The 27,654-nt window shown below is 42.7% G+C and overlaps 1 protein-coding gene and 1 long non-coding RNA gene across 2 annotated transcripts; both read left to right on the top strand.

Annotated features, from left to right (window-relative positions):
- Positions 1-611: 611 nt before the first annotated feature.
- On the top strand, positions 612-27,506 carry cbx1a (chromobox homolog 1a (HP1 beta homolog Drosophila)). The gene is made up of 5 exons (XM_060075368.1): positions 612-618; positions 857-1,205; positions 1,788-1,959; positions 7,974-8,068; positions 24,234-27,506. Exons 1-5 carry the CDS (start codon positions 612-614, stop codon positions 24,382-24,384), a joined length of 774 nt encoding a protein of 257 aa, XP_059931351.1. The 3' UTR covers positions 24,385-27,506.
- LOC132450977 (uncharacterized) lies at positions 19,587-22,318 on the top strand. The gene is made up of 3 exons (XR_009523947.1): positions 19,587-19,990; positions 20,039-21,438; positions 21,905-22,318. It is a non-coding gene; the product is annotated as an uncharacterized LOC132450977 (long non-coding RNA).
- Positions 27,507-27,654: the final 148 nt, after the last annotated feature.

Below are 27,654 nucleotides of genomic sequence, written 5' to 3'. Positions count from 1 at the left end.
AACAAATCAAAGAATGTGCGGTTATATGCTTTTTAATCTGTAATCATAATCGCTATGTAACTCAAAGAAGGAAAGTGGGTTAGGGGGGGGAGTTCAGTTGGTGGCCACTTGCCCCCCAACTGAATACCCCCCACTGCTAGATGTCACTAAATCCTACACATTCCACCTTTTAAATGAGACCTCAGGGAAAGCCCGAATTTTCGGTTACTCGTCTAAGCATTGCCAACCAGGTACTGTAAGCTTCTGCAGCAGGCCCGTTTTGGTAATTTGTCTAGAATCTACACAATTCGCAATTGTTTGTTACTCTAACCTACACTGTATATAATGGAAACAACTTTGTATGGCTATATCCTGAACTATTTTTATTCCAAGGATTTTCCCTCATTAGAATTTTAACCACTAAATGACATGTCTACATTTAGGTAATGGGCAATTTTCATGTGCACACTTTTGTTAATCAATGGCTACATTACATTTTTTTTTTTGGTTTGGTTTGTAACTTGGTTTGGTTTGTAAGGGCCGTACAACAGTCCACAGGAAGGCTCCCTTGAGTTAGTCTTGGTTTAAGTTTGAACATATCAATAGTTGCATCTGGAAAGTGGGTCCAGGGCATGGAAGGTTTTATTTGTCCTAATTTACTGGGAAACTCCTTTTTTATATGAAGCCTTAATAAACTGCTTCACTACCCTTCCACCCTCCCCCAATTTTTTTGGGGGATTAGTTCATCTGGGCAATTTCGTCTCTTAAAACTCACTTTTGGTTTACATGACTGGGCACAAAGTCTGCAACCCCCCCCCCCCCCCCTTATGATCATGAAGCCAACTTTGACACTGTTCTTTTCCCATTTTCTCATAAGTCACGGCATCTCTAGAGGTCAAGCTGGCGACCACGGCATCAAAGAAGGGAAAGAAGGTGGTGGAGGAGGTGGTGGCGGCAGTGGAGGAGGAGACGTCGGCGACCCCAGCGGCAACAGCGGTGGCGGAGGCGGCACCGGCTCCGGCGACGGCCACCGTGTCGACAGCGGAGGCGGCTGCACCACCACCGGTTGAGGGGGCAACAAAAACAACAACAACAACACCGGCGGCGGCTGCAGGAGCAGCGGTGGAGGAGGAGGAAGAGGAGGAGTATGTCGTGGAGAAAGTCCTGGAGCGTCGCATTTTCAAAGGGAAAGTGGAATTCTTGCTGAAATGGAAGGGCTTCTCTGAGTGAGTACCACGTCTCCCGCCTTGTCACTCCGTACGCACATTCCCTGTCCGTCGTGTTCCATTGTGATGGTTGCGTCTCATGGGAACATTGTTGCGCCCTCCCCTTGATCTATGCTTAATTCCAAAAATGTGTGTATGCAGGGAAACGTTAGCATGGTGGATGTTTGTCGAAAAAAGGATCAAATCCAGATTCTACTGTGTGTGTCTTGCAGCTCACATCGCTTGATGATACAGGAACTGTTGACTGCAATGCCATTATAAAGCTTATCTCAGTTTCTGAAATTAACCTCTCACGAATAAGTGACATACCGGATGCAAGTTGTGGCTGGTATGGTCTGGTTTCAACCTCAAAGCTCAGATATAGGCATCAACTTCACGGAAGTATTATGAAATTTGAAGAACTTTTTGTACAACAACTCTTATCGAAGGCATATCCTGAGCATTCCATCCTGTGAAGAGTCTGGGCTCTATGTCCTTAATAAAGGTGCACCTTGGTGCTCCTGTACTGTACCATCACACAGTGGATGGATGATCTGGCTACTCACACTTCTTTCCCACCCGTCTCTCTGTGTTTGTGTCCAGCGAGGACAACACATGGGAGCCAGAGGACAACCTGGATTGCCCTGACCTGATCGCAGAGTTCATGCAGAAGCTGAAGGAGAAGGAGGAGAAGAAGAAGGAGGGCAAGAGGAAAGCAACCAGCGAGACCTCTCCGGACACTGAGGAGAAGGGGAGCAAGAAGAAGAAGGAGGAGGTGAGGGGGGGGGGGGGGGGAAAAAGAACACGATGCATCTATTCTTTTAATACATCTGCGCAACAAAGAAAAAAATAGTAAATTTGGCAGTTGTATGGATCAGTGTTAATTTCGTTAACGAAAAATATGACGAAAAATGTTCGTCAACAACGAGACATTGACGAGCTAAAAATAGATCTGTCATAATAAAAAATATGACGAAATGTCATTTTGTTTTCTTTGACGAGACAGGACGAAAATGTTAGTGGTGTGCTATTTGGACATTCAAAATGCACAATATTTTCCAATCAGTACACTCCCGTAAGGTTCTTATGCAACTGTTCACTCCTCCTGTAGGACCTTAGCTACGACTTGGCAACGGGAGGTATAGTCCACTCAGCTATGAGCTAACTTTATGCATTGTACATGATTCGAAATTCTTCCCAGCTTTTACTCCACAGATACTAGGGTCTATAACATATAACCGCGTTGTCTGATTACAGTTTAATTCATTTTTCACAATTTACCGGCTCTCGTTTTGAAGAAAATCACCGCTATTCGTTTCAATGGGAATCGCCACGGTCTATACTTCAACATAAGGTGGACTTTGAAATTCGTCCCAGCCTTTATACCCAAGATACTATAGGGTTTATAGTAGGGATGCAAATTATCGAGTAATTCATTAATCGATAGTTGTTTCTTTTTATCGATCGATTACTTGATAAGCGGCAATTCTTCTGAGAAGCTGAATTTCCTTCTGAATAGGTTCTATCTACAGTATACGTAACATAAAATGCTATCTTCCTTATAATAAAGAAAAAAATGCATATCATATTCCTTAATCAAAGATTTATTCATTTTGGTAGCATAACAAACCAAATCAACCAAAATCAAAATATTACATTGGAACATTAACATGAAAATAAATTAGTGCACTGTCTCTTAGCAGCATAATAAAATAAATTCTGAAAAGTAAATAAGGTGTCACATGTGGACTATTGGCAGCATTTATAATCCCCCTTAAACTGGGAAATGGGACAATATCACAATAACATTAGTAACAAAAACCAGGACTGAACTGTCGTAGCTCTAGTCAACCTAAAATAGAGGCTGCCTGATGATAGAGGTGTGTCTTCGTAAAACAAAACAAAAACATCCCTATTTTCAACTCAGCCTTCTTCCTCGCGTAGCTTGCTTCCACGCGGGTGGTTATGGTTGTTCTAGAGGGGATATTGTACCCTGGCTCGATGTACTTTATTACCTCTCGAAATCCCTGTCCGTCAACATTTATCGGCAGCAGGTCTGTAGAAATCATGTTACAGATCCGCTGGGTAATGCCCTCTGCTTTTGTGGAGTCACATACCCTTCGTCCCAACACTGGTGATTGTAGGCTGAGATTGAGAACCACTCGCTGCTTGTAGCACGGCTGAATGTGACACATTTAGGTGGTTATTCAACGAAGTCGTGGAGTTGTTGTACTTTAAAATACTTCCACATATTGTGCATTTGGCGTCTTTGTCGTCATTAACCAACTTAAAGTGGCTCCATACTGCACTCCGTTTTGCCCTCTTCATCGTGTCAGTGTCCCGCTTTTCGTTTGTCTTGTCCTGCTTCGCTTGTGTTCCCGCGTGTACGTCTGGCGTCAAGCGCGCCCTCACGTGGACTGGTGGGGAATTACGGGTTAAAAACGTGATTAATTGCAAGTCATTTATATCGAGTAATCTCTTATCGACAATTAATCGATTAATTGTTTGCATCCCTAGTTTATAGCATATAACCGCGTTTTCTGATTAGAGTTTAATGCATTTTTCACAATTTACCAGCTATCGTTTTGAAGGCTGAACAGACAAGAGTACTAAAGTGTGACGTCACGTTTCGAGAGCAACAGATTTTCGGTTCTACACAAACCAAATTAACAAGGGGAAATCCTATGCCACACAAACCTTTTATAGAAAAGGAACAATCTTTTGCGAATTGATTTGTGAGTTTGCTTTACCAATGATGTAAGTAATATTGAGAATAGATTAGACATTTTTCGATTGGTAGTGATTTTCACCTCTTGAAATTGATTTATTTTAATTTTGAAAGAAACACATTGGAAGCAATGGAGAACACCATCTCTCGTCCGGTAGTTTAGAACTGAAAATCCGGTTGCCAGGACAACGTAACGTTTTCACTTTAGTACTCTATTTGAGTGGAACAACTTAGCAGGTGTCCATATAGCCTATATAGGGTTAGCCTAATTGAACTAGTTTAAAAAGAGAACATTTTGACTAAAAGTAATGACTAAAAGTTGACTAAAATGTAAGGACTTTTCGTCGACTAAAACTACAAAGGAAAACAATGACTAAAATGTGACTAAATATACTAAGCATTTTCGTCAAAAGACTAAGACTAAATCTAAAATAGCTGACAAAATTAACACTGATATGGATGGGTCGTTAAGGTTGTCGTGAGTCTCTGGTTGTTGTAGCAGTATTCCAACTGTGATAGGCACATTTTGTTCTAAAATGTGTGGATGAGAGAAATCTGTGTTGTGCTGCCCTGACACAAACTCATAGACGAATATGTGACTGTAGGCGATCAGTCCGTATTGCATTATTCTCACTGCAATCAAACCGCACTCGGGTTTGCTTGGGAGTAGGGATGGGCACGAGTAGTAAATTCCAAACTCGAGTGATCGAAGGAATTCCTCGAGGATCAATCGAGTACTCGTTTAATCGAATATTTTTAGAATGCAACGCATCTGCAGCAGGAATAGGCCTGATGATGAACGGCAATATTACCAACCAAACCTGTAATGCTTATTCTCCATCAAAACAGTCAGAGTTATCAGAGTATTTATTTTTGCAAACGTTCAAAACACTTTTTCCTTACAAAAATAAATATGCGTCTCACAATTTAAATCACGTCGAACCAAGGCCTGTAACAGTTTAAAAAAAAAAAAAACGAAGCAAGTAGCCTAACCATTGCAAATAATTTAAAGCTGCAAATAAAACGGCAGCAAATGGACTATGGAAATACTCAGCGTTGTGATCTTCTCTACACGGCCGGGATTAAAGCTGCGTCTTGCGGCGGTGAAAATAGCCGACACACTTGGTTGCTGGGGGTCTGCTTTCCCGAACTCACCGTTGTGTTTCAGGAGCATATGTTGCCGCATAGTACTTTCTGGTAGCTCGATTTCGCTTGGCATATTTTACATTTCACCTTATGATCTCCTAATTCTTTAAAGTATTAAAATTCTTCGCTGCGCTTTGCTTTAACCGCCATCTCTTAACTTTTTGAATTCTGGCGTGCCTGCACACGGCACGGAACGCGCCACACAGAAATGGATCCATTTCATTTGCTTTGTGCCCACGGCATGCGTTAGTGGCGCCGACAGAAAATGTATCTGCTTGTGATCTAGCCTGTGTGATCCCTGTCTCTTGTTTTGTGTGATTTGACCGGCAGTTTGTCTGCCTATAGGTCGGAATGAACCGATTATTGACAGGATGGATACTTTATTCTACCGGACTCGTTAGCTTCTTCAATAGACACACACGCTACCGCTCGCTCTCCTCGCTCGTCCACTCACTCGCTGACGTCACTCACACACACACATACGCACACTGCCATTCTCATGCACACACGCTACTCGTAACACATGCCTCGTTATTGCGACGTTCATGTTAGATGTTCAGTTTTTTTCCATCTATTGAAAGTTAGGCTATTAAACGTGTTGCATTCTATACGGCCTGATTATGTCATTATTTAAGCTACATAGCCTAATAAGAAGCGCTAATAGGATATTTGACTAAACCAACCAAACTTGTTGAGGGTTTTTGCCTACCTATCTTTGGTTATTTATTTATTTAGCTATACTTTAATAGTATTCTTTCCAGTGTTTCCCGCAGGATTTTTTTCAGCAGCGGTGGTGTGGTCCACGATCCCTCTAGGGGGGGTCCGGGGGCATGCCCCCCCGCCCGAATTTTTTTTGTACCCTTTACATTGGAATGCATGAATCTGGTGCACTTTGAGAGGAGAATATGCACTTAAATCCTATTCAAACAGTCCTGTGTATTACTGTAGATGGAATTATTGGTGTTGTAACTTTGCCTTTTGTGTCTTCATTTACAGATTTTTAAATTTTTGTATAGTAATATTTAAACAAAAAATGCCACAACGCAAATATAATTTGCACAATTTATTTACTGATTTTTGCCTAATGCTTAAACACTAAACATGGTTGCTATGCCCAAAGCATAACTGTTTTTTACATAAGTCACTTTGTTCAAAAATGAAATCTCCTGCAACAATGGGCCAAACACATCTTTTTAAATTATAAACCTAACTAAAATTTGAAAAGAACACAGACTCGCACACATAAAAAATAAAGCTAATTGAATACCAATCAGTGTGAGCCTTAGCACTACAAATAGACCTCAGGTGAGCTCAGCTCCTTTGTGAGAGTCAGGGGAAGAGGACAAGAGAGCGATGATAAGCTTGTTATTGCTTAAAACACTTCTTCTTAGTCTTGGGAGTCAAAAAGTGATGAGAAAATTATAAAATAAATATAAGTCATACATAATAGAAACTATTCATGATCTTTTAAGAAGTCCTTAAGAAGCATGTGGTCATTAGCCCTAACCCTAACCCTAAGAAGTTTTTTCCCTGCATTTATGCTAATGACCACATGCTTACAGGCGATTAGCATAAATCCCTAACTAAAATACGCGATGAAAACTGATTTTATATGGCAATAAAGAACAACATCGGATCTAACAGTATGGATTCATTTTTCAAAGTTCCCGAAAATACCTAGGCTATAAATTCCTGACTGGATATAAGCTCCTGTAAAGGCTATGAGTGATCCCAAAAAGAGCGACAACATGCACACACACACATAGGCCTACACACACACACACACACACACACACACTACTAGAGGAAAAACGGCACGGAGGTTGCGGTTTATAGATACAGTAAAATGAATGAGGCTCAGAGGGTTTTTAACACTGGTGGTCATGTAGCGACACATTTTAGCAACTTACTTTCTCTCTCTCTCTGTCTGCCTCTCTCTCTCTCTGTCTGTCTGTCTCTCTTTCCTTCTTTCTTCGATCTTCCGCTTCACTCGCTACTGCTAGAATCAATGTAACTTTGCAACCGTGTAGGGTAGCCTACTGCCAACAACTGTCACACACTGTCACACTGTATTTTTCTTCTTAGATGTTGGTTACATGACGATGTGCCGCGTGCTGCGCAATTGACGTTACGCGCTGTACATTTTCTAAAAGGAGCTACGTAAAAAAAAAATTAGAAGGATTTTTATTGCAGCGGCGGAGAAAATTCGTTAAATGTTACATCAAGTTAATTATTATCTAAATGTTTAAATAAAATGCTATTTAAAAAAATCGTGGGATGTATCGAACCGTAGGTCGAAAATCGTGATGCAAACCGAATCGTGAGTTGGTGTATCGTTACAGCCCTAGTATACATCAATTGAATGTAGATTCTCCTGTCATTCTAATAGCTGGTGAATAGCAACCGATTTTTCTTAAAATGAATCATTCTTTATGAGCCTTTAGAACACTATTCCTGGGGTGGTTGGGGCATGCAGACAGGCTCCCCAAGGAGGTCTGGGTAACCAGCTGCCCTTGTGTTACTCTCAATATTTCAGCCCCAACCTGTTTTCATGCCTGCTTTGGCTTTGTTATATTTGGGACAAAGGACTTGGGGATTGAACAAGATGTTTTCGTCAAGAATATGCATCATCAGATAGTCATGTGATTCTGGATCGAACCCCAATGTGCAAAAACTACTTGCATGCGTCTGTTGTGCAAGATGCGTCAACTGATTTATAAAAGACATGAAACAGTCACGTAACGCATCATTGATTAAAAAATATCTCTGGTAAATAGATGAAAGAAAAGGGAGTAATTGTTTTGTCTCCAGCATGAAGACCTCCGCAAAGGTCTGAAGAGGTTGGGCTTTTAAATCCCTGAAATGTAGATGTGTCAATGTATTTCATCCACTATTGTCCTGTCCTTTCCCTCCAGACTGAGAAGGCCAGGGGCTTTGGTCGCGCACTGCAGCCAGAGAGGATTATTGGGGCGACAGATTCCAGCGGAGAGCTAATGTTCCTCATGAAGTGGTGAGTGTGCACGGTTTCAGACATCTTCTACACACTCTTTTAACTATATTTGAACTACTTTTGCGTGGAAGCTTTGAGATTTGAGAAGAGTCCTCCTTTTTAGAATTCTGACAGCCAATGTCCTCTTGAACCAGGAGGTAAAATATTGTACAGATTATCCACATTTAATGCTGCACATAAAACAAAAAAAAATCAATATGCTTGAATAAAAAGGCATGTTTGTAACATGCCTTTTAGTCAAACAAATTTAGTTAATTTTCATAATCAAAGTTTCCTTTACTAAATCATTCTTGGATACAAACATAAGTGGATGCATGGTCAGAGGAGAATGAGTTGCTATCATTTAGCAACGCCGCAGCGAGCGCTGGAGCTAGTCAATGAACAGCAGTGCATACAATAACGATACTTTTATTTATTTTTACCGTCAGTGAATGGCACTGTGTGAAAGTCAACGTTTTCTTTATATCAAGTGACAGCGATTATGCCGTAAGTACCAGTAAACTTAGTCAGAAGATCTAGAAATAGAAGGCATAATGCTAGCTATAGGCTAACTTGGCCTATCGGACATGCAATCAGTGCACTTGCAAATGAGTGCCTGCAAGTATAACCGATCGTTGTGTGACATTATTTATCCATCAATCTACCGCAAATACGACCAGACAGATTTACATTGAACACATACAAAAAGCACATCGTCCAACCCGGCGGATACATGGTTCCTGCGGGTCCTTAAAAAGTCTTAAAAAGTCTTAATTTTTTTTGTGTAAAATTAAGGCCATAAATTGTCATAAATTTACTGTAAATTTGCTCTAGGTATTAAATTTTGCAGAGGGTTTTTTAAGACTAGGGGAAATTGTCGCGCACAACAAATCACCTAGTGCGTCTTTTAATTACGGCATTTTCAGGAGTTTTACGTTGCGTTAACGTTGACATCAGTCATCGGGGGGCCGGTTGCATCTGCAGCCTGCAGCTGCGTCTGTTGGCTAACTTGCTGGCGCTACTTTTAGCTAGTGACGGTTGACATCATTAGGCCAACTTGCGATACTTTCAGGATGGGACAGTGCAAATTCAATGAGAAATGGTTTGAGGAGGATACGTTTCGGGGGTGGTTGGAGAAGGCAGCTGACTACGAGGCAAGGTGTCGTTTATCCCGAAAGGCATTCATACTAGGGACCATGGGAGCAAAAGCTCTTGAGTCCCACATGAGGTCGCAGAAATATATCCGATAGTCTGTGGCAGCTAGCGGGACTACACCGATGCCCGTATTATTTGAAAGAAGTGGACTGAAAAGTTCAGCATCCGTGGCTAGTACTTCACATCAGACGGCGTTAACCGGCTTTGTGTCGTCACCAGAAACCCAGAAGGCGGAGGTATTGTGGGTTCTCCACACGGTGAGCAGACATAATTCCTTCAAATCGAACGAGGACATTAGTAACGTCTTGGCTGCTATGTTCCCAGATTCTGAGTTTGCGAAGTCGTTCACCTGCGGTGAAAACAAAACGGCCTATCTTGCCAAATACGGGATCGCATCTTTCATAAAAAGAGAGCTGTCACGCAGCGTAAACGATAAACGGTACGTCCTCATGTTCGATGAGTGAACAAAACCACCAAAAGCAAACAGATGGATATCCATGTGAGATACTGGCCCACGGACGACACCGACAGCCATGTCTTATCGCGGTACTATGGATCACAGTTCATGCTGGATCATTTTAATCTAAGTATTCCAAACAGTAAATTAATGAAATTGTGTGACGGGCTTTGGCTTTTTCCCAAAAATCATATTCGAAGTTTGTTTATTAATATTCATATTCGAATATATTCGAATATTTATTAATAATATTTTGACCATTAAATTCCTTCAGTAAGACCTGGATTGGGCTTTGCGGGGTTTGTTTACCGGCGTTGCTATGGTTACCGGTCCTGCGTGTTCCGACAGTTTATTCAGGGTAGCCGCGGGGTCTTAAAAGTAAAAAAAAAATCTTAAATTTCATGTTCCTAAATTAAGGCCTTAAAAAGTCTTAAATTGCGTTACCCAAGTCTTAATTTTTTTTTTTTTTTCCTACTAGGATATGTTTTCGTAGTCAACCGGACTGTAACACAAGGGGAAAATGGGGGGCGTTTTGCGTATCGGGGTTTTGCGTAACGTCAGAGAATGTCTCATTTATTGGAGCATGCGCGAACAATACTTTGGGTTTTCGCGCCGGCAATCTCAACAAACATAATCAGTCGAGGGGAGACGCCACATCATGGGGAAGCAGGGCTCTAAAGTCTCACGCATTCGGCGTGAGACACACGCAATTCGACCCATGCACACGCTCACACGCCACACTTCGTATTTCTCACGCAGAGAACTTACCAGGATAGCGCCCACCAACTTGCGCCACTATTTAACAGTGAACAGGTAGGAATCAAATGGGTTCCCCTTACGAAGGGTGACCAGACGTCCTCTTTTGCCCGGACATGCCCTCTTTTTTGAGACACTTTAAAAAAAAAAATGCGTCAGGGCGGAATTTCAAAATCGTCCGGGATTTTATTAAAGCCTCATACATGTTCACATTGAATTTGCGCTGCGTTCCTCTGGGTCGGTCACAAACTACGCTACGCCCTCCCCACTTCAGTTCTGTTCGCTTTGCATTGCTGGAAGTGAGGAGGGGGAGTGGGTAAGTAGAGCCTTCAGATTGGACGGTTTGACTTAAGAGTTACCGTCATGTTTTTTTGCCATTATTGTTTTATAGGGACAAACATTAACAAATTTCTCCTACAGGGGATTGATAAAGTTCTATCGATTGAACAGAAAGAAACACTTGGTCATACTTTACACACTTTACCACAGCATTGGCCTACTGAATGCCACAGATATATTTTAAGCATTGGACTGAATGCCACATAAATATATAATTATGTTTTTGCACGTTTGCAACGTTTAAAAGTTCAGGGAAAAGTATAGCCTCTACTGGTGTTGCTTAGGCCAATATCCTTTTGAGGCAGTGTTGTTTCCGAATATTAGTGTTAGGGGCCAATGATGCTTACTATCATACATTAGTCACCATGTCTGTGGACGGGTTAGGGTTAGGGCTGGCTCCATACATTACGAAGGAGTTAGTAAAAGAGGTAAACGAGGCAAGTGGTGGATTCATTGAAATGGTTGAGGAAATTTGAATGCTGAGAAACTACAGCAATTTGAAAAGAGTGTTTGTTTATATTTTATATTGTGTGTTGAAAGTTTGATATTTAAACCAAAAATACAGCTACACTTTCACACCATCACTTTGTGTATTGTTTTTTTAATCTTTTATCATTTCTGGGTACATGGTCTTAAGAGACATCAGGCCTCTAGGCTTTGAGTTAGGCCCTCAGTTTGGCTCTTTGATTGGTGAGTGCACACTTATCCTTTGGCACATTCATTAATGTATTGACATGAATGTTTCATATGTTCCAAAAAAACATGAATGACATATGCACGACCGCGTTTTACGACCGCTTAATGGGTGCGATGTAGGTCTTAATTTTCATTGAAGTGGTCTTAAAAAAAGTCAAAAAAAAAGTCTTAAATTTGGGTTGATCAAACCTGGGGAAACCCTGTTATTAGGTATCTAATAAATCGCTGTCTAATCAATACTTCATTCAATGCCTCTTCCGTGGTCATTACAATATTATGAGTAGACTGCGTCGGGTTCTCCGACGCTCTCCCTCTTGGCCTGCCATAACGGGTTCGAATATTAAGGGCTGCCTAATATTCGTTAGAATTTTGATTTATTTTTTGATATTCGCATTATATTCGAATGAGGAAGTTCGGCTTCAAAGTGTGCGTGCGTGTGTGTGTGTGTGTGTTCACTGTCAGCCGTGTTTACATGGACACATCTGATCCGCATAGATGTGGAAGAACAGCTCAATCGGAATAGAAAAGGATAATATAATACGCCTCAATCGGAATACAATTATCCGTTCGTAATATAATTCTATTCGGCTACAGAAGAGGGGGTGTAGTCTGCTATAATCGACATGCATACACTTATTCCGATTAGTTTGGGGTTTAACTTAGGAAAGCTGCAGTAGTTCGCATTTGGTCCACTACGCACTCCAAACTTGACCGCTGTCAAGGACGGTGGATTTATTGCCTGATTCACGTCTTTGTTATCACTCCGTAGTAGTTACAGTAGTCCGGTAACATATCAACCCCAGTGTGTCCGGTTGCTAAGCGACGGGTCATGGGTGACTTTGGGTGACACGGGTGGGTTAATGTGTTTGCGTATCGTCGTGTCCGCGCGCTACCAAGATAACTTGGCAAGAGTACTACTACTGCTAGTACTACGGCTACGGTTGATGTGTATAAGTGACTCAATTATACACACCTTTTCTATCAAATAATTTTTCAGACATTTTTTGGGTCTTAAATGTGTTGGTCTTAAAAAGTCGTAAAAAGTCTTAAATTTGACTTTAAAGGTCCCATGACATGAAAATCTCAATTTATGAGGTTTTCTAACATAAATATGAGTTCCCCTAGCCTGCCTATGGTCCCCCAGTGGCTAAAACTTGCGTTTGGTGTAAAACGAGCACTAGCTGTTCTGCTCGCCTTTGAAAAAACGGAGGCTCAAGCGCGCTGATTTGGAAATCTGTGCTCATGACGTCATGAGGAATCTCAGCTCCTCCCCTTACTCTGCCTGGCCCGCCCAGAGACGTCATGAGGAATCTCAGCTCCTCCCCTTACTCTGCCTGGCCCGCCCAGAGACGTTGGCCCGCCAATGAGACGTGTGTGTGTGTGTGTGTGTGTGTGTGTGTGTGTGTGTGTGTGTGTGTACACTGTAACGCAAGTGTTTCTTGTCGGTTCTTTGACGTGTCTTGTATTTCCACAACGAGACTGTCGTGGGGGTTATCTAAGCCATGGTTGAGAAGGAATTGGGGGGAAAGGAACTTTGGTTTGACTCGCTGAAGTACATGAACTGCGACATGCCGCCGGTTGCCGCGAGGCACCATCGCCCGGCAGCGGGCAGCCGGCCGCAGGCAGCGCGCGGTTCAGTCGACTTTAGGTTGATGTGGAAGAACCAGAGACGTCGCAGAACCCGACAAAGTCGTTTGTGATTCATAATATCGTCTGGAGGCGCACACAATATGTTATATGATATAGATATCTATGTATTATATGATATTATTTAGTTATAGAGCTCCAGGACTGTAACGCAAGTGTTGTACACTTCCTTGTTGTTTGGATAACCGTTCTGCTATTGGTGTGATGGCGCATAACAGACTCTCGTATCTGGTATTTCTACAACGAGACTCGTATTGGGGGTTATCTCAGCCAAGGTTGAGAATGAATTGGGGGGGAAGGAACTTTGGCTTTGACTCCCTCAAGAACATGAACCACGACATGGAGGAGAAAGGGATTGTTGGCGGCGAAGGTCTCCCGCTTGAGCCCCGCTGAGGGACCACCGCCGGAGGCGGAGGTGCATAAGCGCTGCCCGGCAAAGATCCCTTTCTCCTCCTTGTCGTGGTTCATGTTCTTGAGGGAGTCAAAGCCAAAGTTCCTTCCCCCAATTCATTCTCAACCTTGGCTGAGATAACCCCCAATACGAGTCTCGTTGTAGAAATACCAGATACGAGAGTCCGACGTCACACCAACAGCAGAACGGTTATCCAAAGAACAAGGAAGTGTACAACACTTGCGTTACAGTCCTGGAGCTCTATATCTAAATAATATCATATACATAGATATCTATATCATATAACATATTGTGTGCGCCTCCAGACAATATTATGAATCACAAACGACTTTGTCAGGTTCTGCGACGTCTCTGGTTCTTCCACTTTCACATCAACCTGAAGTCGACTGAACCGCGCGCTGCCTGCTGCCGGCTGCCCGCTGCCGGGCGATGGTGCCTCGCGGCAACCGGCGGCATGTCGCAGTTCATGTACTTCAGCGAGTCAAATCAAAGTTCCTTTCCCCCAATTCCTTCTCAACCATGGCTCAGATAACCCCCACGACAGTCTCGTTGTGGAAATACAAGACACGTCAAAGAACCGACAAGAAACACTTGCGTTACAGTGTGTGTATTCACATTGATGTGGACGTTGAAGAACCAGGAACGTCGGAGAACCCAACGCGGTCGTTTGAGATTCATAATATCGGCTCACACAGCTTTTGGCCGTGATAATATATATTATATGATATAGATATCTGTGTAGGCTATATGATAATATTTAGATATAGAGCTCCAGGACTCCCGTGTGTTCTAGAATATTTACAGAACACGGCTAAAGGCTGTGTGCGGCTCGCCATTGCGATACATCCACTGTAAACAGAGCGCATGGTGGCTGCAAGCTGCTCAGGGCCACACCCCCACCCTCCTCCTTGACACGCCCACCGAAACAGCGCATTTGGGGGAAGCTCAATGTGCGACTGGCTCGGAGTGGCTGTAACTCTGCACCACGGCTGAATTTAGGGAACGTCTTTGAATACTGTGTTAGTTGCCCACTAATACCAATATTAAAGAATACATAAAATAGCATGTCATGGGACCTTTAAAGGGGACTTATTATACCACCAGGTGTGAGTGTGATTAGCCTTGCAAGCCGTTTCGAAAATCTGCCTTAATATGACATCACTAGTGGTAGGGCTGGGCGATATGGACCAAAAGTCATGTCTCGATATCTTCAAGCAGAATATATATATATACGATATCGATATTTGTCGAAGGCGGGGGGGGGGGGGGGGGGGGGTGCGGCGCGCTCCGTGCGCAGATTTGATATTACTATTTCTACCGTTCGGAATTGAAAACAGTTTGATGGTTGAATAAACCGTGGACTAGACACTGCCTCCGCCTCGTATTAGAGAACATTATAATATATAACATCACGGCCAAAAGCTTTGTGCGCCTCAAATATTATGAACCGTAACGACTGCGTGGGGGGGGGGGGGCGGACATGACATGCTATTTTATGTATTCTTTAATATAGGTATTAGTGGGCAACTAACACAGTATTCAAAGACGTTCCCGAAATTCTGCCGTGCAGCCACGGTACCATGCGCTGTTTACAGTGGATGTATCGCAATGGCGAGGCGCATAGCCTTTAGCCGTGTTCTGTAAATATTCTAGAACACACGGGAGGCATGTCGCAGTTCATGTACTTCAGCGAGTCAAAGCCAAAGTTTCTTTCCCCCAATTCCTTCTCAACCATGGCTCAGATAACCCCCAATACAGTCTCGTTGTGGAAATACAAGAGACGTCAAAGAACCGACAAGAAACACTTGTGTGTGTGTTCACACACACACACACACACACACACATGTGGCGCTCGCACGGTCGTGTCTCATTGGCGGGCCAACGTCTCTGGGCGGGCCAGGCAGAGTAAGGGGAGGAGCTTGGTTGAATAAACCGTGGACTAGACACTGCCTCCACCTCGTATTTGAGAACATAATATATAATATCACGGCCAAAAGCTGTGTACACCTCCGGAATATAATGGACAGAATTGCAACCCTTTGGTTGCGACAGTTTTTAACCACACTCCACAAATTACGTGATTTTGTAATTCGTCAGACAACTTATATCCAAACCATTTTCATACTATGGAGCTGTTGGTCTTTCGCTTGCAAACAAGCTCCTCGGAGCTGCAAGCTGCATGCGCAGGCGGACTCCATAGCTGTGTTCGAAATCGTTCCCGATCACGGATATAGTGCACTATATAGGGTGCTCGCCATTTTGTAGTGGTGTTCGAATTCTCAGTGGTTAATTTCATGCACAATATAGTGCACTTAAAATACCCAATAAATAGTGAACGATTTCGAACACGGCTCATGTTTCAAAAAGTGACGTGAGTCAGTGGAGGGGGGCGGGGGGGGCAGGCAGAGGCTGTGTGTGAGCCGGAGGCAGAGCGGGAGAGACGTAAGCAGAGTTACGAAATAGCAGGCAGCAGGCACGGTTCGAAACTGGTGTTATTTGGAACAAATGTGTTGTAATTTCAACGCAAATTAAATTATATCGATATTGACGATATGGTCTCGTTTCATATCGCGTTTGAAAAAATATCGATATATTTTAAATATCGATATATCGCCCAGCCCTAACTAGTGGGTGTGTCCACCTAGATCTGTGCTGGATAGATCTATCTACCAGCCTACCCAGTGGACTGAAGTAAACATTGCTCATCTATCCAGCACAGATCTAGGTGGACACACCCACTAGTGATGTCATATTAGGCCGATTTTCGAAACGGCTTGTAAGGCTAATCACACTCACACCTGGTGGTATAATAAGTCCCCTTTAAAAATGGTGCAAGGACCATGGGATACTGACAGACAGCCCACAACAAGCCAAACATCACCACGGCGGGTGTGCTCTCTCTCACTCTCGCACGCCCGTACACAATCACTCCAACTTATCCAACTCCAAGGCTAGGCTGCTTCACTAAGACCACAACTAACCACAAGGCCTTCATAACCATGCAGTATGCCGAAGCCGGAAAGGAAGCATGCAAAGTCGCACACACTCATCTTATGCAAAACAATCAGTTTTATCAACATTCAGTCACTGCAAAGATTTAAAGACTAGCCTCTTACCATAAGTTAGAATGGACCCAAAGTATGTGATTGATAGTCTGGTTTAGCTTTCGCTTGCTATCCGTTTTTAGTATGACCTCATTACTTCTTGTGTTAGGCGCACATGGCTAATTTGCATCCGCACACAGGCTGTGTGGCTGGCTCCGCAAGGCAAATAATAGAACATATTTAAATATCTTTATCTGTCTATCAACGCATGTGTATAGTTTTAATGTGTTGTATTTTTTTGTATGTCCAGTCAGACTTGTTGTCTCCCTTGTTCCGTGTGGTCTTGTAGGCTATACTGTGTGAGCCGAATCACCTAAATGAATTCCCGACGATTTGTGTAGTTTGGTACTAATAAAGACTTGACTAGGCTATCTATCTAGGCTATTAATCAACAACTATTCGGCAAAGGCGAAGTGAATAGTGGGGAATAGCCCCCGATAGCGAAGGTTTATTTGTTATTAGTGGACATTTTGCGATGAAAACAATATCGAGTTTGAGATGTCAATCATGGGATATTGCCCAATATCCCGAGATAGCGCACCAATCAAATTGCGCCATCAATATTCCGTTAGGAGGTTCACGTGTAGCATATATTTACTACAGATAATATATATGTATTTATCTGTATAATCTGCTGAACACTCTTACTAGTCTCTGCTCTCAAGGGTCTCAATGCGGCTTCGGTCCGTGTCTCCCCAACGTGACGTCATGCAATGCATTCCCGGGGTAATGAGAATCAAATAGTAAACCGCTAAAATAGTACCTACTTTTTCCGTATTACATTCCGTTTTGTGATACCTAACAACATTAAATTAGAGCCGTCAGTTAAACGCGTTATTAACGGCGTTAACGCAAACCAATTTTAACGGCGTTAAAAAATTTAACGCGCGATTAACGCAATTGTTTTATTAAAAAAAAAATATATATACCGTATTTTCCGGACTATAAGTCGCGGTTTTTTTGTAGTTTGGCTTGCCCTGCGACTTAAATTTCGAAGCGACTTATATGCCAAAATTGTGCGTACATAATCCTCGGCCGCAAGAGGGCACTGTCATTCATTAGGCCTATAACTGAACGCTGCAAGCCTACTGCACCACCGAATAAATTATATCCTCCGGTTCAACCAAAGCTACCCCAGCCTTAGCTGCAATTTTGTGCAACATAGCTGTCACACATATCACAGCGCATGACTTGGCCGGCGAAAACTTGAGCCCTCCGCTGGACTTGTGAAGGCATCTGACCGCGGCGCATACGCGTCCGGTGGAATCCCGGTGTCACTGAATTCGGTATACTCTCAGAACTACGAGGGACCGACACACCTATATTGCTATTGCAATTTCATTCAGTCTCTCCAGACTAAACGTTCTTGTTTAAATGTTTAAAAATAAATGCGACTTATACACCGATGCGACGTATATATGTTTTTTTCCTCGTCATGGAGCATTTTTTGACTGATGCGACTTATACTCGGGAGCGACGTATAGTCCGGAAAATACGGTATATATATTTCTTTGGCTCAAAACAAAGAAGCCGTAGCCTGACTGCTATGTTCAAATGACATTTGTTCAAAGCAGTCGTTTAATTGCACTATAGGCTCTTTTTTTGTATCGTCCTGTTTTGATCAGTATATGCCAATGTTGTTATCAATAAAAAATCATTTGCACAAGGCAAGCCGATGCACTTGACCATGTTGATAAGAGAATTAAAATGAGAAGAATTATGGGACAAAAAAATAAAGGGATATTTAGCATAGAAAAATAATTTGCGATTAATCGTGAGTTAACTATGACATTAATGCGATTAATCACGATTAAATATTTTAATCGCTTGACAGCTCTACATTAAATACAATAAGTAACTTGTCTTAAATCTTTATTACCAATAAGAAAATTGCACAAATACGTTGGAAAATAAACCCTGCAACACGGCCTTTGAATATATTCCAGGATGACGGGTTGGAAAGAACCACACCAACATATACAAGGGTTGGTCCGATGGACGATGCCATTGTCCATCGGCGATGCCTGACAGCCATCGCCGATGGGATGTCCATCGCCGATGGGATGTCCATCGCCGATGTCCGTTGCAATGGGGGGCTACTAATGCCGCTTTTCCACCGCACATGTAGCTCGACTCGGCACGACTCGACACGACTCGACACGGTAGCAGCACGGGTGCTTTTCCACCGCAAATAGTACCTCCTGGACGTGGGCGGGGTCGGCTGCGCGAAAGGGCCGTGACGTATTTGTGTACGCGACGCAAACAACACATACGCAACCCACACATGGACAGAACCCACATAACAACAATGGAGGACATCGATCGCATTACTATTATTAGCTGGCATGTTGAAGAAGTTGGAGAAGTGGAACATGTTGGCTGCGGCGCTGCTATGGATGTTACCAGCATGGTTGCCATGTCGCTCTCGTGACTTCGTCACACTCTCTGGCCAATCAGTCGCCGGCCGTCTGCCGACGTCACCTTTTAGCATCGGCTCAGCTCGCTTGGAACCTAGAGCGAGTAGGTACTAGAAAAAGCAGCCACTTCAGGTACCAGATACCATGGTACCGCGGTGGAAACGCAAAAAATGCGAGCTGAGTCGAGTCGTGTCGAGTCGTGTCGAGCTGGTACCATGCAGTGGAAAAGCGGCATAAGAGTAGCCCCCCCCCCCGGGCGGCTACTCTTACTACATACAGTTCATTCAATCACACTATGTAACTATGACAACTAATTTTGTTGCAAGGGAAACATAGTAATCTACCTCGTTCGCACCTGTCATTGTACATCTTGTATTGGGAAACTTCGAATTAAAACTTAAATACTGAGCGAACTCTCCTTTGAACGAGTCGGAAAACTTTGTGTATCAAACATGAAGCAAAGTGCTACGCCTATCTTAAATAATTTATAGACGTTATATTTCATGTCTAGGAAAATTATAATCATTTAGAATGAATAAAGGTAACTCAGGGCAAAAACATTCAAAACAAAGTTACACTGTAGTTAAAGTACTGCGTGAGAAATGCAAAGCGAATTATATGCAATTATCTATTAACGAACGAAACGAATAATACTAAACACTACAATTCAAAATTATAATTAGGCTAATCTAACACTCCAACCAATAATAAGGAACAAAGTTAAAAACTATTTACATGCCCTGATAAACTAAAGTACAAGTGCTAATGCAAAATGACAGTGTCAAGAAATCAAACGCATTTAAATGTCAAGGTTTCTGGCCAGAATCACCAAAATGTTCAATTTTTCTGGATTTTACAAACTGCGGAGTGGGGTAGCAACACTACTGGCAGTGCTGAACACGCGTTCAGATGGAGCGCTGGTAGCACAAATACATAAATATTTACGTGCAAGCCCGAGGGGTGTTCCACAAACTGAGGTTTAACGCTGAAGTTAACGCTGAACTCTAGGTTGATTTACCCCTTGCCGACTAACCCAGAGTTTTTGGTTCCACAGCAGCGGTTATGCATTAGTTCAATCAACTCGGGGTTGGTTAACACAGGGTTGTGCGCGTCCACGCCAAACCTAAAAAGACGTGATGTATGGATCATCGAAACACTGATCGAAATGGCGAAACGGGCCGCTTATTTCAATGAAATGGAACTTCAGGTTCTCCTGGAGAGCTATGACGAGGAGAAGGACATTATCACAAGAAAAGGGAACGCTAAAGCCTCTGCAACCCGGAGAACCAAAGCCTGGCAGTGGATCGCTGACCGCGTAAATGCGTTAGTTACACGTCAAAAGCATGATCCTTAATATTTGAGCCATGAATATATAAATATCCCAGTTAAGCATTCTTAAAGATCCTACCACATAACCCCTTCTAAAAAAATATGTACTCCGATGGCTTCCAAGCGGTCAGCGGATCAAGTATAAAAATGAAGTATAAAAAACATACAAACTGGTAAGCTTTTCCCACCATCGTATTGGTATAAATTTAAGTAAGCCATTTTTTTAAGCCAATCGTGAAAAGGCCGACAGTCGGCAGACTTGATCTGGCCCTCAAATTGTCTTGACCCCGGTGGAGGAGCTGTTAATAAACATAAATTCAGGGCGCCCTGGCATGGAGGGGGTACCTGGAGGTACCTACCTCCTCAGAGAGTCAGGGGCCATACCCCACTGGTTGTTGTGTTTTTGTGTTTTCTTGTATTTTAGATTTTTTTTTTGCCTTCAAAGTAACACATGCAAACCATGGGCTTGCCACAGCGCATACTATTCCAAATGTTTCTTTTTTTGGTAACTGGGTAGAAAACCTAAAAGTGACAATTCATCAACTTCACAGATCAAGATGGATTAGTGCGTGTAACGATCAAACATTCTCCAGTGGATGCAAGTCCGTTAGGACTATTTTATACTTTGTGTTGTAAGTGCCTCTCGGCATAGTACTCAGACAATATTGCTCTTTGTATGATAGGAGGCCGATACAAATCTTGGATGGGTCATCTGAAAGGACTGAGATGTTCTCAGCATCTCCAACATTATAGCCTAGATAAAACGACCATTTCCAAAAAACAGAGGGCTACGCAAATAGTCTGGAGTGAACTGAGGCAGGTCCTCGATTGGTAGTGTTGGCTATGTAAGGCTATTTAAATGTATTTAAGATTTGCACGAGAATCTATAGGCCTATCTCTCCACTCCAGCAAAAAGTCATTTGATATGCCAAGATGTCCAGCCGTGGTCTTATCAATCGCTCCCGGTGGATTGTACGTATAATTTGCGCTCCGATATCAGCAGTTCTCTCATCAAAAGGGCATGCCATTGTGAACACATGAAATCTGCGGTGAACGCAGGTTTAAATACCCAAAACCGGGTTATGTTTCAAATAGAGCTGTCAAGCGATTAAAATATTTAATCGTGATTAATCGCATTAATGTCATAGTTAACTCGCGATTAATTGCAAATTATTTTTCTATGCTAAATATCCCTTGATTTCTTTGTCCCATAATTCTTCTCATTTTAATTCTCTTATCAACATGATGAAGTGCATCGGCTTGCCTTGTGCAAATGATTTTTTATTGATAACATTGGCATATACTGATCAAAACAGGACGATACAAAAAAAGAGCCTATAGTGCAATTAAATGACTGCTTTGAACAAATGTCATTTGAACATAGCAGTCAGGCTATTGCTTCTTTGTTTTGAGCCAAAGAAAAAAAAAAGAAAAAAGTTTTTATTTTTTTTAAATAAAAGAATTGCGTTAATCGAGCAATCATTTTTTTTTACGCCGTTAAAATTGGTTTGCGTTAACGCTGTTAATAACACGTTTAACTGACAGCTCTAGTTTCAAACTTAACCTGCGTGAAACCTGCTCCGACCAGGTTTGATTCAGAGCATATGTTTCTATAGCGACTAACATACCGTGATCCTTTTGGAACGGAAAACCTAGGGTTACAGCAAACCCTGGGTTAACTTACCCGGTTATGTGATAAAACCGGCTTTGTGGAACACCCCACTGGCCATGAGCGGAAACCGTCCCTGGTTATTTAGAGTGGCGGCTGTAGCTGATCTTTTCCCAAGAAGGCTGCCAAGTGAGCTTTTCTTCTTCTTGGGTGCGGTGCCAGCACCGGATTCCTCTTCCTCTCTCACTTGTGCGGGCCGTGGTACAATATCCATACTATCCGTATTTACTAGCCTAAGTTTGAGTACGTAGGGCGTTCCGATTCAGATCGGGCGAAAATAAGTGTACTGAAAGGACGGTCAAATCGTCAAGTGTTTGGCGATGTACACTTTTCGTACTCGACGGCAGCCATCTTAGCTACGTAGCCGAAGAGGGCGGAGCCTGGCTGAGCCAAAGTCGGCGCATTTTCCACATAGCCTGCATTAATAGCCATTTTGTAGATTTTATAGCTTTTTATAGCTGCTAGGCGTAAAGAGTTCACCGTTAAGAGTGGGATGTTTATTGCGGGGGGGGAGCCACGGCGGCAGTCGTGATCGTAATTTCCGGTTAGTGCACCACGGAGTATTCGATTTGGAACAACACTGACATCTGAAAATTGGCGCACTTATTGAGTGTGCATAGTGTACTTCGTTTAAGTGTAGTCATGGAAGTATGTATATATCGGAACACTGTGTCGGACTTGAGCGTCTTGCTTCTGCTGCCGCCGCCATCTCGGCTACCAGTTCTGTTTTTTTAAATTACTAAGCTCAGGTGGCTTCATGTGGTCCCCTCTGTATCGTGGGTCAAGCCGTTTTGCTTTGCGTGTCATCTTCTGGGTGGCATCATTGTCATATTTCCCTTCCATCTTCTCCAGGATGACGCGCTTCAAGTCAGCTGTGAGTTGCGTATCCTCTGACGCCTCCCGCTCGTCAATGACAAACTTCCTTTCCCTTTTCTTTTTTTTTAAATAACATAATAATAGTAGTATTCAAAGTATTTGTTATAATAACTAGAACTGCAAGCAGTTATGCAGGGGTCCAAGAAGTGTGCATTTCGCCGGCACAACGCGACAAGAAATGTGCATTTCGCCGGCACAACGCGAAGCATGTGTTCAAAACGCTACCCTGAACCTGTGGATACAAAGGATTTGACAGTGGTAGGAGTAGCGAGAAGTCAGTGTAGCGTTTTCGCGGCGAAATTTTGTAGAAGATATACAATTTCCTCGTTTATTGCGCCCCCTAACGGCGAAATTGTCCGAAATTTTTATCGAGCGTCATTAAGGTTAGCACCAACATGTGTGTAGAATTTGGACTCGATCCGATGTTTTTTTGGATTTTTTATTTTCCACGTCTAATTTAGCTAATAAACCAATATTCAAAACGCTACCGTTTCGTCGGAAAAGGTCGGATCAAAAAAGTGTTCGAGGATTTCTCTGCGTGTGCGTCTGAAGATGTCTTGTGCAAAGTTTGGTGTTGATTGGTCAAGAAATGTGGGAGGAGTAGGGAAAAATCAGTTTTGCGGTTTTCGCGATTTTGCGAAAAATATTGATAGACGCAAATGGGCGTGGCCTAGGCCAAAAGATGCAGCAGACTCCAGTGCATATGTGGGTACAAGTTTTTGACTGTGGGAGGTTCGGTGTGGGAGTTATAGCCCCAAACGCGTATTCCTTGGTATAGCGCCACCTAGTGGCTGGCGTGTCTGGATTTTGTCGTCTGCCGTCACCTCACGGACCTGGATCTAGTCATGCAATTTGCGTGTGTGCACCATTTACGGTTTGGGCTGTGGTACCACTTCTAGCTGGGAATAATACAAATCCTTACAAAAACAATAGGGATCCAACCTGTTGGCTTGGACCCCTAATGAAATTAAAACTAAACTAAAAAATAATAAAATACGTAACAACATCCCCGACCCCGCCATTGCCATCGGCCATCACGATGTTTTGCTTGCAACATCGTCGATCGGCCGTTTCTTGGATATCGGCCAACCCTAACACATACTTCTCATTTCTTCTCATTTCCTCCCCTTCTAACTGCCATTTATGTATGTTTATATAAGTATATGTCCATTCCACACCTATGATTCACCACCCTGGCTGGAGGGCTCCCCCTTCCGTGTTCCATCTCAAGGTTTCCTTGTTTTGATGCAGGGAGTTTCCATTGTGACTTATAGGCTATGCAATGAACTTGGCTTGACTCTGGGACACCCCCTGTTTGCCCCTGAACAGGAAGAACTCTGACGAGGCGGACCTCGTCCCGGCCAAGGAGGCCAACGTCAAGTGTCCGCAGGTCGTGATCTCCTTCTACGAGGAGCGCCTCACCTGGCACTCCTACCCCGCCGAGGAGGAGGAGAAGAAGGAGGAGGAGAAAAAGGACTAGAGAGGGGCGGGGGCAGGCCAAAAGGAGGGAGAGGGCCGGAGGTATCTCCAGTCCGTCTTTTAATCAACGATGTAAAAATGCTCTCCTCCCAAGGTACGGTTTGCACACATTGACAACTCGTAAAACATTTTCTGTCCTCTCACCCCCCCCCCCCCCCTGCACATGAGAAGAGTCCTCCTTTTTAGAAACTGCACATAAGCATTAATTTGCATCATGGTTGGTAACGACACTTTTAACCGGAGAATCTGTTTTTGAGGCATCAATATCTACCTGATTTTGAAATGGAAGAACTACAGGGCCTGAACCCTAGCCACTGCTTTCCTCACACAATACTTAATCTGAAAATTTCATGTGCTCGAGGGACAAATGACTAAACCACAACACTGCCATATCTGCTCTTTATAGTGGCTTTTCATGGAAGTGCATTCGTTCAAGCTGTTGCGTGGTTAATATTGAGCTACGGGGCACATTGACATACGATCCATAATGATGTCCACATGTTGACGGGACGGTTGCTTTTTACCTACCCGAGTATCTGATCAAGTACAGAAAAGCATTCAACTGATGGTTCTCCCTCCCTCCCCCTCGACTGATTCATGTATCAACAATTTTTTAAAGGGAAAACTTACAGAAGTGTGGTTTCATGTCATGTATATAGTTTCCTTTACCTTCCTTCCCGGAGTGGGAACAACCCATTTGAGGTCATATTCAAAAGTTTACTGTTGGTCATACTTCTTGTAGTGCATTAGTATTCAACAAATTATTGTGGCGAACTTGGTGAACAGAGTAACATCTGCTCCTGCTGAGGTTCGTGCAGGGGTGGATTTGTACCTACTGTTGACCTGTGAGCTTCAGCCTGATGGACCAGCAGTCTGGTCTCTTTTGAACTCAAACATGATCACACAAGGGAACCCACTTATCAACAAGCTGTTGTGCCTCATAGCTTTCCAGTATTTAAATAATATTACAAACAAACGCCTTTTTATGAAGGTAGACTAGACATGATGCTGCTATGCAGCTTCATGGATTATCACAAGTACTATTAAAAACAACAATTGAACCAAAACCTCATGGTAGTGATGTAGTTCTGTTTAAGACAAGGTGGCCACTCTGCAACAGGTACAGATATGGAGACGGGGAGTCGTTATTAGCATTTCATCCTTTTGGTTAAACCTTTAAATACTTCAGTGTAACATTATATTGGTGCTCAATGTTTGGAGATATTCTACAATAAAACCAAATGCTGGTTAATTTGTGGTTGAGCTCTGTTCAGGTAGTTATGGCTATTTTCTTATGACATTGGGAGAAACGTTAACCACTGTGGTCCATTTGAAGGAATGTCCTAGTTCACCTCTTACTTCTGCTGATCGGCAGAACTGTCCCAGGAAGGCCGATGGAATTGCGTTTTACAAACACACTTCATTCCAATCCTCATTTATGCGATCGCTACACACTAGCCGCGTTTACATGGCACATCTGATCCGCATAGATTTCTATGCGGAATAGATCTGTTCCTAAAATGTGATCTGAATGTACTGTATACATGGCAGTAACAAAAGTGTCCGTTATGTCTCTCGCGCACACCAGACGCATCTCTGGACCGGCGGCGACATAATGGACGTCTTATCACTATTTGGCATTGTGAATTCGATTTTTAATGTAAGCACAGCAGGAGAGAGCTTTTCTCTGCCTGCGCCTTCAATTATGAAGGAGGACAGCAAAGCTACGTCAATTTCTCGTCCAATCTTTATATTTACCCCCTCCTCCAAGAGGACATTTGTCTCCTCGAAGGTCCAATTGCGAACTACTGCAGCTGCAGTAGTTCGTTAAGTATTTTAACGTTCAGCCTGCAAAAGTACTAGTAGTAGCCTACTCATTTACAGTTATCTCGGACGCGCAAGGACACTACGATACGCGAACACGTCATTAATAAACACCCATGTCCCGTCGCTTAGCAACCTGAAACGCTTACGGACTACTTACGGAGTGGTAAGAAAGACGTGAATCAGGCAATAAATCCACTTTCCTTGACAGCGGTCAAGTTCGGTGTGCATAAAAGTACAGACGGAGCTCAGTGGACCAATTGCGAACTACTGCAGCTACTCTAAGTTAAACCCCAATCTATTCGGAATAAGTGTGTACATGTCGATTAAAACGGACTACACCACTTCTTCTATTCGGCATAGAATTCTATGCCGAACAGATAATTGTATTCCGAATGAGGCGTATATATGATCATTTTCTATGCCGCATAGAAATCGATGCGGATCAGATGTGTCCATAAACGCGGCTAGTGATGACTGTACTTATTTAGCATCACCTGGGATATTCTCAAGTCATGGAAACGTTTCAACCTTTTTCGAACTGTGGTTACATTGTTTTTATTTTTCAACTGAAGACGTTATCTTCTATCTTTAGGTAGCTGTGATAAACAATTTGTCAAGTAGAAAACCTAAGATATTAATGTTTATCAGAATTTTCAATGTTTAAGCTGGTTTGGCGAGATGCTGTCGCCTTGTATGATTAATAAAAAAAAATGGTTCCAATGGCATGTGTTGAACGTAACCCAGGTCTCTGAAGCGCACCTATTATACCACCGGGTTAATTTACTCTTTATCACTACCAATGTCAGTTCTTTCTGGTGGCCTCCTCCCAATTGGCCAGTCCTGTTTGATGTCACAAAGTTACATTATTTTGTATGACTCATGAACCTCCAATCTGGCTGTACAATAAGGGCCCTTTCCATTTTTTATGCACACTATATTAAAGATAAGTGCTTATTTTCTTAGACCTGGGGCACTAGAACATGGCGGACAGTATCATTTAGTTTTAAAATACATGTAAAGTTAAATGTAATGTTTTAATTGAGATGTGATTGGTAATTTCAAGTTAGAATGTAAAGTCAGTTTTATTTTGTTCACCCTTTTCCACAGTGTTTGTAATACAATTACATGGCTGCAGCTCGCTCCTCCAGTTGGCCCCATCTCGTGTCTTTGTAATTACCCCCAATAAGCCGCTGTTCTCTTGTTGCATGTCTGTGTTTCCTGTGTTGAATCATTATGACGACTACTACTCCTTTTAATGATGTGTTTTGGACAATAAAGAATGTTTGCTTTGGTAAATGTTTGTGGTCTCTTCATCCCCGGACAATGTGACAGATTAATCCAAAAGTGCAGGATTTTTCTTTTAAGTAATGTCAAATAATATATATACAAATGGAAAAGACTGAACCAAAATATTGTTGACCTCCTTTCACAGCAGAACTTTTAT

Source organism: Gadus macrocephalus, chromosome 2 (assembly GCF_031168955.1).
Source record: "Gadus macrocephalus chromosome 2, ASM3116895v1".
NCBI classification, from domain to species: Eukaryota; Metazoa; Chordata; class Actinopteri; order Gadiformes; family Gadidae; genus Gadus; species Gadus macrocephalus.
The sequence above is the reverse complement of the archived record's forward strand: the minus strand, read 5'-3'. Positions and strand labels throughout refer to the sequence as shown.

Excerpts from the sequence above, each read along its gene's own strand:
- cbx1a (XM_060075368.1), top strand. Across the intron at positions 1,206-1,787 it reads AAATGGAAGGGCTTCTCTGA|CGAGGACAACACATGGGAGC; the intron begins GTGAGTACCACG and ends GTTTGTGTCCAG. Across the intron at positions 8,069-24,233 it reads CTAATGTTCCTCATGAAGTG|GAAGAACTCTGACGAGGCGG; the intron begins GTGAGTGTGCAC and ends GCCCCTGAACAG.